Source organism: Spermophilus citellus, assembly GCF_964194105.1.
Source record: "Spermophilus citellus genome assembly, chromosome: 13".
In the NCBI taxonomy this organism is placed as follows: Eukaryota; Metazoa; Chordata; class Mammalia; order Rodentia; family Sciuridae; genus Spermophilus; species Spermophilus citellus.
The window spans coordinates 90,246,533-90,260,003 of record NC_138193.1 but is presented as its reverse complement, the minus strand read 5'-3'; the positions used below and the strand labels follow the sequence as shown (position 1 = coordinate 90,260,003).

Here is a 13,471-nt window from a genome sequence, read left to right as displayed (position 1 = left end):
CTTGTGTTTTTTGACCCATGTAGGCTGCTGCCACAGCTGCCCTGTGAAGACTTCGCTGGTTTGGACACAGGCTCTTCCTCATAAGCATCTCACCTTTCAGATCCATTTTCTTTCTCACCATTTCCCTGAATCATGGCTCTTCCTGTGGTTCACTGTGCAACCTTCAGTATATAATCTCAGATTTCCAGACTTCATGTCATTCCTAAAATTAGAGGACTAGACTCTCTTTAAGGGATAATGCTCAGAGTAGGCAAATCTTGTGTGAATGACTCATTGCCTCTGCCTTGCTCTTGGCCATTGCCAAACCAGTTGACCTGCTGCTCTCTGATAGGGCTCCTGGAGCCCAGGAATTCACACCATCACCACCAATTGGTGCCACCTCTCAGAACACTGGTCTGCAATCATGGGTGGCACTCTTGGGGGTGGCTGCAGAAGCTGTCTTCCTCTCACTGTGTATCAAGGAACCAGCATATAGCTGGCATGATGCTCAACTGCTTGTTCTATGGAGAAGTTACAATCCCTCAGAGAATGTTTACTCACTAGAAGATATGCACAATCTGCCGCAGATAACTAGAGATAATAAAATATATTGAAAGTCAGAGTAGACAACCACCCTAACCAAGTGATGAAAGTCAGCGTTATCACAGATGTCACGTGAACCTCATGTACACCTAACATGGTGTCTAGAGCTCAACCTCTGTGCTGTTCTTTCCCAGAACCTGTGATCATGAAAACAACATCAGACAAATTCTGATTTGGGACATTTTTACGGGATTCTGGCCTCTACTCGTTAAGACAGCTAAGGTCATGAAAAAGAGGGGAGACAGACTTGGAAGAAAAGACAACTAAACACAATGTTGAGTCATGGATTGGATTCTGGAATACAAAGAGGACATGATGAGAAAAACTTGTAAAATTCAAATAACTTGAGTAGGAGTTAAAAAAAAAAAGTTTTAGTAGGAGAAAAAAAAAAAAAAGCCAAGACTGAGGGTGTAGCTCAGGGGTAGAACACATTTATAGCATGTGTGAGGTCCTAGGTTTAATTCCCAGCATCACAAAAAAAAAAAAAAAAAAAAAAAAAAAAAAAAAAAGCCCAAACCCAGACAGACAGTATATCAGATCCCACCTCTGACATTGGAGGGTGCATGAGCTTGGCTAAGTTCTCTTGCTTCCCCAAGCTTCACTTTACTTTTATCACATGCAAAAAGGAAAGGACCTTCTAGAGTCCATAAGAGAATTATATGAGATGGTACCTGGATGGAGGTAGTTGGTGGAGAGTGAGCGAGTGCAGCGGCAAAACTTGACACAGTAACCCCGATGCTGTTTGTGAATTAGAGGATTGAACAGTTTGTCAAAGCTGAGATGTGTGTGACTAGTTCTGCTTACGTGCTTCCAGGAAAGTTTCACAGAGTTGTTGCTGCTCAAATTTGGTCTTAAAATATTGAATAAAAGGGAAGAAAAACTTAGCAGGCAGAGGAAACAGCAAGGGCTGGGTCCTAGAGGTGGAAAAGGGCTGCTGACTCTTCCTGATTCTCAGCCTTGCCCTTCGCTCTGGTTCCAAGACTTCATCTGGGATAGGACTGGGCAAGTCCCCGTCTTCTGCTTTAGACACCCACTTGTGCACTGCTTGTTCCCTTTCTTCCCCCACCAAAGCCTTTTTTTTCTTTCATCTTTCATCTCATAATCTCTTTTCAACTACAGCAGCTCATGGTAGTCAAATTTAACCTGGCTTGCAAATCTGCTCCTTTTCCAATGTCCTACCAACTCTTACCAATCTCACCTTGTTAATAGTCCTTGATATTGATTTTTGTCTTCACCTCATTAAATGTACTAACAATTTTTTTTCAGGTTTTACACGTTACCTAGTGTATTAATTCATTACTTTTTTTCTCTTGACGTTATTTTCCTATCGTATATCCTCCCTCTGTAAATAACTAGGGATAATCTCTATCTTAACTCTGCACTGGGCTCATCACAGTAATATGTGTAAAGTTTCTTTAAAGAAATAGGATAATGTTTTCTATTCATCTCTTGGCACAAAATGAAGACATTTGTTCAGCATCCTATTTTATTAGAAAGCTTTTTCTTTCTTTTTTTTTATGTCTCAGGAATTCTGTCCCTCCTCAGAAAATAAAAATTGTTTTTATCTTTACAATTAAGCTGCTTCTGTTCCCCCTTGGTCATTTTAAAGCCCTGAATATCACCTTATAGAAGATAACTGTGTTGCCTCAAGTTATTCCAAGCATATGTGTCATGACTTATAACGAATTGCTTCTGACAGTCTTCCCAACATAAATGAGTAACTTATGTGAGATGTCTGGCACAGCCTGACAGTACTTGGAATAGAGGGTATGCCCTTACTGCAGACATCTTCACATGGGAATGCTTAATTTGTCATCTTCTATAAGAAAGTCAAAAAGAGTCCAAAGTACTAAAAATGTTGTCAGACATGATGTGAGATCCAGCCAGCTACAAGAGCTGTTGTTGGTCTTAACTTCGTGAACTGATGCCTCAAGTGTTATAGAGTGTGCTGAAGGAAAATATAGTGTAGGCAAATCCTTACCACTATTCACTCCTGAAGCTAACAGACGAGGGTATCAGAAAGGGGTAAAATCATTCTTAAAATGAAATTTGGGCTGGGTGCAGTGGCACATGCCTGTAATCCCAGCAGTTCAGGAGGCTGAGGCAGGAGGATTGTGAGTTCAAAGCCAGTCTCAGCAATTTAGTGGAATACCGTCTCTAGTTTATATATATATGGCTGGGGATGTAGTGCAGTGGTTAAGCACCCATGAGTTCAATCCCTGGTACCACCCAACCTCCCCCCCAAAAAAGGGTGAAATTTGGCTTCATTATTAAATTTCTCTACAGATAGTCAATAGTTTGTAGCCAGGAATTCTTTATAAATAAAAGGGACCAATAATATAATTAGTGAAACAAGTCAACTAAATGCTGTGAAAATTAAATAAAATAAGAAACAGATTCTGAACTCTAATTAATAACTGTGCAACCTATTTCAGGCAACATGAGATAACTTGACATATATATATCTCCAGATAATCTTAATGCATCAGTAGAGGTTAAGAGGGAAAATGTGACTTTTCTCAGGAAACACAGATCATTGTTAATAATATGGAGGGAAAGAACTGTGTAGCTAATGAGTTTTCCTGGCAAAAACTTTAAAATGCATCTTAAATAAGCCAAACAACAATGGTGCATTGATTTTTTTTTTTTAGGACATAATTTCTTTAAAATGCACAGTGCTCATTTTATTACTTTGTTTAGATGAGGGCCCTTTTCTCTTCTCTGAGGATAGGGCTAGTGTAGTTTTGCATCTGTTTCCTCCTGTGATCTTCACACACACACACACAAACAAAACAAAACAAACAAAAAAAACCCCTGTGGTCCTGGTGGTGAAGAACAATCCTACCATGTTTTAATAATCACAAACTTGCTTCTACCAGAAGTGTTCAAGTTATTAATGAAGCCAGTTTTTTCCTTCAGTTGTATAACTTCGTGGACACCACATTTCCTAGGACATTTATTAAGAACTATATTCTTTCTCAGTTGATGCCTTTTTCTTCAGTCAAGGCATTTTTTAGACTCCTTGCTTCTCACTTTCCCTTTGGTATGCCACCAACCATCTTGACCGTACTATTTCTCCTGGCTTTCCTTGTTACCTTAAAAAGAAGCTCAGAGTTTTTTCACACAACTCTTTGACTTCAGAGTTTAACTTCTAAATAAAGTAGAAATGACTTTCATCCTAGAAGTGCCTACATTTCAATTTGTTTTTAAAAACATTCTTGGTAGTTTTACTTTTGCCTTCTTGCCTGTAACTCAACAGATCTACAAACTGTATTGTAACCATTATTTTGTGTTTCTAATTCTATCTTTTGTTTTCAACTCTAAACTATTTTATAATGTATTTCTGTTACATGCAAAGTATGAGGAAGAGGTGGTCAGGAGCTTGATGTTGTCTTCTAAGTAGCTTTTTTTTTCTCATAAGTTCATTGTTTATTTGTAATCTTTCTGCAGTTCAGCATAGCATGGTTAAGACAAGGAACATGGGTGAGCTAGTATGTTCTGAAGTTTATAGTGCCTCACACAACAAGCCTTATTTTTGTGACAATCACCCCAGAATACATTGCAGAGAGCACAAATTCTCCTAGGTCATCTCTTTCTCAAAATAGCTATTGTCTTTTGTGTTAACAGATATTGATGAATGTCAGCAAGGGAATCTATGCATCCACGGGCAGTGCAAAAACACTGAGGGTTCCTTCCGATGTACCTGTGGCCAGGGGTACCAGCTGTCGGCCGCTAAAGACCAGTGTGACGGTAGGAGTGTGGAAGCTGAGATTTCATTGTAAGGCACCTAGTCTGAAAAACTGTACACTCAGTGAAGTGAGCGTGACTTATAGACATGACATAGATGATTGCGTCATAGTACCAGAAAGCCCAGGACTCAAACACAAGTCAGATAGGTTGATAAAATGAGAGTTGAATCTGAAAAATATGGCATAGGTGACTAATGGTTAAATGTTAATATTAGGAAGAAATAGTATTGCCCCCTCTGTAATTCTTTACTACAGAAAGTCATTTCCACTTTAACCATTAAATTCACTAAAGGTTTCACATACTGGTATTTCAGTAGTTAGGAGGTCATTATATTGGCCTGGTATTATGCTGTGGAATGTTAATGATCTTAGTTTTTGTATATATTTTAGCTTTTTAAATCTTCTTTTTAAATAAATCTAAAGAAGACTTGTCAGTAAGATTGAAATGATGTCCCCCATACTCTCAGAGATAAAATTTGTGAAATATGTCCTGTTCCTAAAGGTAAGGATGAGGAATCTAGATTTGCCGGGGTTGACTTTTTAAAGAAACATTTCATTGAATTTCAGACAGAGATACTTCACTTCTCCAATACACTTAGGGTCCCCGAGTTTGAAGATATTATGTTAGTACTTGTGATGGGCACAAGTGTTCAGAATTCTTGAAAATAAATGCCATTTCTTATTTGAGAACAGAATCCATACTATATATGATTTGTTGTTTTATTATAAACAAATCACATCCATATATCTATATAAACTTTGAATATTTAATGAGCAAAAAGTCTCCTGAAATAGTATTTTGAATATATTTTGTGTCATCTATGTGTTGGTGGAACCCATGTGTATATGTGGGCTTATACGTGGGACTGTGGAAACAGAAAAAATAAATGTTCTTAACCTGAGGATGTGTGATTCGTGAAGAGTGATTCAGCGGGGCATTGTTGGTATCAGAAGGCCCAAGAGAAGGGGAAGGTTCACTAGATTTTTCCAGCGGATCCCTGTGATAGGTAGATAGAGGATATGAGAATGGGTGAATGGATGAATGGGTATGGAACCCAATTGCTAGGGGCCCAAAGAATGAACTAGTGAAAATACGTGAAGAGATGTACTGTGGCACTTCAGATCAAGGGCTAATAAACTTTTTCTGTTAAAGGCCACATAGTAAGTGAATATGTATTAGAAATCCAAGGAGCTTGGGTGAGGTTCACAGATTACAGTGAAATGTTTTCTACCCTGTGGTGAACAGTGGGGTAAATATATATAAATTCTTAGCTCCTTGGTTAAATTTTTTTTAAAAGATTTTTCCTTTTTGGAGAGTTACTCACCTTTTATTAGAGGTCATTTAAAGCCATAGAATGAAAGCTCTAGTTTCAATTAATTAATACCAGATAGTTTATAGACTTCCTCTCTATGGAGGATTGAGAGGGTGTTCGGAGCATCACTTCTACTGTTTCCTTGTGTTCTCCTGTTCGCAGATATTGATGAATGTCAGCACCATCATCTTTGTACTCACGGGCAGTGCAGGAACACAGAGGGCTCCTTCCAGTGTGTGTGTGACCAGGGTTACAGAGCATCTGCACTTGGAGACCACTGTGAAGGTGAGGATTGCTTCTGACTTCAGAACCATAAAATGCCAGAATCCCAGGGTCATCTGCACATCATCTCTGCCCCTGTCCATGAACTTGACCTTTGACTTCACAGTTGAGAACCTTAGGTCCCTGCAAAGTGTTTTCCCCAGGGTTCACACAAATAAACAAAGAAAGTAGAATTCAGGTTTTCTTAGCACTGCTTGGAGTATCTTTTAGAATTGAGGCAGCAAAAGGAGTAGAGAATCAATTTATCCTGGCCATGTAGTTCTGAATTTGAAACTCCTTTTATGCAAGACTGATTTCCAAATGTTCCAAATAAGGAAGCACAACTTCAGTTTTTCAGATAATAGGAAGATTTTTTAGGAGCTGAGCTATTTGTGTAAAACCTTTGTTCGAGATTTCCCACACATGCAGCATTGTGTAGTCCTTAACCACATTCCCTGTGCCATGCTCAGAACCTGTATGTGACTTTCAGCCCTGCATATGGAGAGGACACATCTTCTCCTCGCCTGCTCTTGTCCCCTTGACTGCCACCCTGTCACCTGTGAAGGTTCAGTGTGTTCCATATCTACCCAACAAACAGGTTTTTGCCAACTCACGTGTTGCTTTGCTGCACTTCCAGCCCATTATTTATGAAACCAGAAACATGAGCATGACAGGTGTACCCCCACACCAGAGTCAGAGTTTTGAAGTGAGGATCTGGACTCCACCTAGAAGTAGATGAGCTTTAGGAGAATGGTTTTGTGAGATGCCTTTCAAGAGCCCCAGATCCTTTTTCACCCCAGTCCATTAATTTGGGGGAAGGATCCATTGTAGTATAGAACATGCTGCATTTTTGATTGGAGAACTTGGTACAAGCAGGCCAAAGGAGCTGAGTACCATACCCTTCTGAGCTGCTGCAAGTGGTAAATGACTCAGCCCTTTTGGAGGGCAATTTTGGCAGAATTTCAAAGGCCTCAAAATGTATATTTTCTTTGAACCAGTAAGTCAGATTCTAGGATATTATCCTAAAATAATAATGTTCTCCAAAGATTAATAACATCATTGAAAAATTGTAATCAATCTATACATTGAAAAATAGGCAAATAGTCAAATAAGTGATAAATATGATTGCATCTGAAACATTGTGTTTGGAGAACTCTCCAATGTGTTGTTAATGATTTGGCAATTGGCTTCTAAGGCAGAAGGGTCAATTGTGTTGTAGGGAACTAGGAGTGTAAGCATCTGCTATAGAGGGAGATAGGTAGTAAGAAAGGCCCTGGAACCTAATCTGACCATCATGACTCTCCTGCCCTTATTCTTGGCCAAGCTAAAAGGGTAATCATGCCACTAAATCATGGATAATAGATTGGAGAACCTGTTCTTCTATGTTGGCCTTAGCCATCTCATAAGAACTCCAAGGTTTTTATTCTAAAATCATCCATTACGTGAAAAGTCAAACAAAAACCCTTTTGGCCAACTTGTTCTTCATTTTTAACATATATGTTTATAAGATACAATTGTGTTACATAAGAAAACTTTTTTGGGAATATGTATAATGAGGCTCTTTTCTCTTCAAGTCAGGACTAATTTCCCTAGTGTTTTGGGATATAAGTAGGACTAGAGTTTCTCCAACTAATTTAGAGCTCCCTTTGAAACTTCATTAGCACTTTAGCCTGCTAATTCCCACATAGTTCTGTTTCCAACCCATCCCCAGTGGTATTTAGCCATAATTAACTGAGCTATGACAGTTTACATGCCTCCCACAGCTGTGGGAGGAAGAGCCACAGCTCTTGTTGGCTTTTATGTTTACATGTGTAATTTTCCTCTAATAACTTTGGCTGAGACCTCCTTTTCTTACTGTTACCATTTTGGGGGGGGGGTGCTGGGTTTGTTGTCTTTGTTCAGCAAAGAATTGAAGAATAGGACACAGAGGTAGCAAGCAAGAAGTAGGTTTATTGCAAAAGTGGCAGAGATATATTTCTCTAGAGAGAAGGGGGCCCAGGGCTGGGAACCCAGTGGGGGAATTTTGGCCTGTTCTTTTTATGGTCTCTGGAATTTCCTCCTTTCTTTTTCTCCTCCCCATGTCCACGCTCTTCTCTATTATTGATTGGTGCAATAATAACAATAATTGTCCATGCATTGGTTTTAGTTTTTCTATTGGGTTCCCTGATTAGGAGCATAAATATGAAAGTGTCTTTCTGATTAGGTCCCCTTCTTGTGTCCATGAGCACTTTCATCAAGCAGGAAGTTGACCTCATCAGAAGACCCTCTCCATCCTCCTCTGCTTTGGCCTTGCCCCCAAACTCCTCACTTGCCATCTTGTCCTGCCTGCCTAAGTCCTTCTATGTTTCCTACATTACAGCATTATCCTACAATCCTGCTGGCCTCCTCTTAGAGTCATAACCCCATGTTGTGCTCCTTGCTGAGTGCTTCTTAGGCCAGCACACTCAGTCTGAAATGATGGCCTCTGTTGTCTCAGTTCTCAGCCATCTTGGCCTTCGAAGCCTCAGCCTCTGACTCCTTGCCCTTCTAGGCAGGTCTTTAAGCATACATCTACCACAGCCCCTCCTTGGTACCTCACCAAGGTTGCTTCCTGCAGATCCCTTGCAAAGTCTGAGAAGCTAACTCATTACTTGCTTTGTCTTCTTCTGGCCCTTCAGTTACCCACTTCTATATAGACGAAATCAAACACAGAAATCCTAGGATATCCTTCCAAGTCAGAATCATTCATTTATTCATTAGTGTATTTATACACAAATTTTTATGCAGTGTCAAATATGTGCCAGGTACTATTCTAAGTCCAGGGCATAAATCAAGCAGAAAGAAATTCCTGCCCTCTTGGAGTTTACATGTAGTGAGGAAGTCAGCCATAAACATGATAAGCAAACTATACAGTTTATTAAATGACAATAAGTGTCCTGGAGGAATATTAAGGGGGATATATGGGCAGTGCTGAGGAGGGTGATGATTTTGAATAAAGAGGCAATTAGAGGCTTTCCCAAGTCCATGGCATTTGATTATTAATAGGAATAACATTACATTGAAAAGAATAGCAAATGCAAAGGCCCCAAGGAGCAGGCTTGGTGGACAAGATTAGGGGCTCCCCATGAGCACTTGTAGTTTAGGCTTTTCAGTGCCTAATATGAATATTCAAATGACAATATCTAAAACAATGGGATTCAGGGTTGAGGTGTGTGCTGGGAGTCCTCAGCATATAGACCATATTTAAAACCATGGACAGGTTCACAACTCTTAGAAATAAGGAAATAGGTAACAACCAGCAAAGGAGACTGAGGGAAAAGTGACAAATGGAGAAAGAAAATCCAGAATCCAAGAAGAGAAAGCATTTCAAGGAGGGGAGACAGTGATGCTAGGTAAGAGGACGACCAAAAGTTGACCACAACATTTAGCAAGGTGGAGGTTACTGGTCCTCTGAAGAAACAGAGAGATCAGGACTCACTGTTGCTTTCCTTAAGACCTATCCCTCAGTTCTTGGGAGGACCATACAAGGTGACAGTGCAGAACAGTACTGCATTGGGTTCTCTTTGTTTTTGCTTTGAAGGTAGATAAAGATTTTGGGTAAAAAAAAAAAAATTTTTTTAGACTAAACCTGACTCTCATACTCTAATAGAAGACACAGAGTTTAAGAATTTCTACAGTAATTTTGCTGGTGCAATGGCACGTGCCTGTAATCCCGGTGGTTTGGGAGGCTGAGACAGGAGGATTGGTACTTCAAAGCTGGCCTCAGCAACTTAGCAAGGCTGTAAGCAACCTAGTGAGACCCTGATTCAAAATAAAAAATAAAAAGGGCTCAGGATGTGGCTCAGTTTGTTAAATGCCCTTGGATTCAATCCCTAGCACCAAAAAAAAAAAAAAAAAAAAAAGAATCTATACAATAATTTATAAACACTTAAAATAATGTTGCTTTTCCCTTCTCATTCACAGTTTCTCTTAGCTTTGGGGAAATGAATGTAAATCAAATTAAAGTAGCATGAACAGAGCTGATCTGCTTCTGTATACTGCAGCAAATATCTAGGTTATGCAACATTTCTCTTGTTGCTAAAGTGCATATTCTTCAGATTCTCTGTGATCATTTTTGAATGATGCCAATGATCAAATGCCACTCTTCTCCCTTTATTTGCATTTCCTAAGGGGCAAAGAAGCAAGGTCCATATAAAAGCTGTTCACTTATTATGTTACCATTAGAGTAGTTTTGGAGCTATAGAATGAATGTGGAACAATTGTGGGATCTCATACACAGCAGTGGAATGTAAGATGGTGCAGTCTGTTTAGAAAGCAGTTTTTTTAAAAAACTGAATATAAACCTACTGCAAGAAACAGCCATTCTATTCCTGGGTGATTACTCAAGGAAAATGAAAATGTACGTTCATGCAAAGTCATACACAGGTATTTATAGAATCTTTATTCATAGTGACCAAAATGGGCACAATCCAAATGCTTATCAAAAGGCAAAGGGGTGAACAATTGTGGTATATTCTTACAATGAAAAATTACTCAGCAATGAAGAAGAAAGAACTGTCAAGACTCTCATCAGCTTGGATGAATCTCAGAAATGTTATGCAAACACAAAAGGGACAAGAGGGACCCTGCAAGAGTGGTGGACATGCCTGTACCCTGACTTCAGTAGAGGCATCCATAAGGAGTATACCCAATATTGTACACACAAGGTATACACACCTTAAAACTCATTGAACTAGACTCTTAAAGTAAATGCACTTATCATATGGAAATTACATTTCAGTGAAATTAAAAAACACACACATTAAACAAAAAGCAATAATTTGCTTTAGTTGAGACAGCCATGTCAACTCTGTTATGTTTTAGGAAGCGTATTCTGAACATTTTAAATCTGTGTATTAACTTGTTTTTGTTTTGATCGAATGAAATGATAAGGCACTCTTTTTTGCCCAGTAAATGATACAGAAGCCAGTTAACTGGTGATTTGGTTCAGAGAGGAAACTTGAATTTATTGTCCCCATACTTGAACAAGACAGCAGGATAATGAAACAGCCTCCGTACTTACTTCTTCCTGGAACCGTTCTGTGTTAGCAGCAATCATTATTATTTGCAAGAAATGCCATAAAGTGCCAAATTCTGAGAAAACAAAGTTTTCCTCCTTAGCTTTCTCAGTGCTAATTGTTTAAATCCTGCACAGACACACCAGAGGGGGACTCATGAAGTGTGTTAGGAGTCATGAGCTCTGACTAGGAGTAAATGTAGTAATGAACAGCCCTGGAGGAAGACCCGCCTGACCTGAGTGGCATCTTTAATTGTCTCGCATGCTCCCAGCCAGAACTCGATGCTTTTACAAATCACTCTTAGTTGTGCATGTGCTGTGAAGATATATACTAAAAGGGAATCTAGGCAACCCTGAGTCTGTTTTGATAGCCCCTGAGTGACAGCTAGGATTTGATCTTGATGCTTGATGGTTCCTCTTTCTCCAATAGTCCCTCTTCTTTCCTCCTCTGTATTCTACCTGCTGTCAAGATTCCAAGTAAATTCCCTCTGTTACAGGAAGCCTTTTTAAAAAAACCATTATAATATCTTTTCTCTAAATTCAGTGACCCCTAAAATTACTATGATTGTCAAATAATTATAGTTTATGACAGTTCTTAGAATGTTAAATTGTTTGGGGCTTATAAAGTAATTTAAGATGTTTTTGTGTTCATTTAAAAAAGATATATATATTTCTCTTTGTAGTCAGGGACCTTGCCAAGTACTCTAAAATATTTCCTATAGTGCATAATGCAGGATATTATAGAAATAGATCAAGTATGTTAGGTATGCTTAAAATATAAGTTAGCAATATGTTTTAAAAATATTTTTATTCTCTACCATCACCAAGAACATTACCAAATAAATTGTTTGTTGAAAATATTTGATTTTTTTTCTTCTTCCAGTTAGTTACATTTTTATCACACACACACCCCCCACCTTTTTTGTGTGTGTCATGCTGAGTCTGAGTCCACAGCCTTGTACGTGCTAGGCAAGTGCTCCACCACTGAGCACCACCTGCAACCTGTTGATCACAGTTGTTGTCTAAAACTTTCGTGTATCGTTCAGTGGTAAAGTCCTTTCAAGATTTTTCGTGTTAAAAATAAAACTCCAAAAGTTAAAAAGTCTGATCCATTTAAAATCACATGTGCCCTATAAATGATATAAAATAATACGTATTTGTATGATTTTGGTGTGTAAAGATAAGAAAAATGTCTGTTTCTTATATACAGTTCATTTTGTCTTTTAAACTTTTTCACTGGGTTTATAGATATCAACGAATGTCTGGAAGACAAGAGTGTGTGCCAGGGAGGAGACTGCATTAACACCCAAGGGTCCTATGACTGTGCTTGCCCAGAGGGATTCCACCTAAATGACAATAAAGGATGTCAAGGTACTTCCTTCTCTCTCTCTCTCTCTCTCTCATATTATTTACATAGTTTGGTTCTGCAGTGCTTCCTGGTGATAGTCTGTGGTTTTATGTCTTCTTTCATATATAAGTGATCTTTGCCAGTTTGTATTATTGAGGTGTACTTCTTGAGTTCACATCAAGTACTGGAAGTTCTGGCTTTTTACTGTATCGTGTTGACCAGCATGTCAGAACCACACCTGGCTTTGCCTGGTTCTGAGATCACCTGTCTTTTTCTGTTCCTTCTGTGGACCAACCTTGGTACTTGATTCTTGACTATCTTTCTAGCTTTTTTATGTCTTTCATGGACATATTTCATTTTGTCTCAGAGTGGTAATATTTGTCCCTTTCCTGTTCCCTGTTTTTATTCAGCATTCCCTTGCTTTATTATAATTTGGTTGAAATTATGAAGAACAGGATTTTATATTTTTTCAAAATGCTATCAACATTTACTCTCCCAATTAGAACTACCCTAAGATTTCATCTCACTCTAGCCAGAATGGGAATGATCAAGAATATGAACAACAATAAATGCTGGGGACGTTGATCATAATGGCAATGATCAAGAATATGAACAACAATAAATTCTGGGGAGGTTGTAGGGGACAAGGTACACTTGCACATTGATGGTGGGACTGCAGACTAGTGCAACTGCTCTGGAAAGCACTTTGGAGATTCCTCAGAAACCGAGGGATGGTTCCCTAGGAGTGAGATACCAAGGAATGAGAAAAACCATGTGGCCCAGCTACCCCACTCCTTGGTATTTTCCCCAAAGATCTAAAATTGTCATATTATAGTGAAATGGCTACATCAATGTTTATAGCTGCGCAACTCACAATAGCTGAATTATGGAATCAACCCACATGCCTGTCAATAGATAAAGGGACTAAGAAATTGTGATATAAAAAGAATGCAATTATGGCATTTGCTGGTAAATGGATAGACATGGAGAATATCATGCTAAGTGAAATTAGCCAAACTCCAAAACTCAGAGGTGGAATGTTTTCTGTCATATGCAGAATCTAGAAAAAATAAAGAAGAGGAGGAGGGAAGGATAGAATAACATAAAGAACCGATCAAATATAAATTAATGGATGAGTAAAAGGAAGTCTAGTAGAGCAGAGGAAGGAGAGCAGGAGAGGGAA

The 13,471-nt window shown here is 38.8% G+C and overlaps 1 protein-coding gene across 7 annotated transcripts in view; it reads left to right on the top strand.

The window, feature by feature from the left end:
• Nucleotides 1–13,471, top strand: part of LTBP1 (latent transforming growth factor beta binding protein 1) — a 416,025-nt gene that overhangs the window by 320,707 nt on the left and 81,847 nt on the right. For all 7 annotated transcript variants that reach the window (XM_081264902.1, XM_081264904.1, XM_081264903.1 and 4 more), the window contains 3 exons: nt 4,210–4,332; nt 5,807–5,929; nt 12,189–12,311. In XM_081264902.1, the coding sequence (XP_081121028.1) occupies nt 4,210–4,332; nt 5,807–5,929; nt 12,189–12,311 (369 nt within the window). The remainder of the gene's footprint in view (nt 1–4,209; nt 4,333–5,806; nt 5,930–12,188; nt 12,312–13,471) is intronic.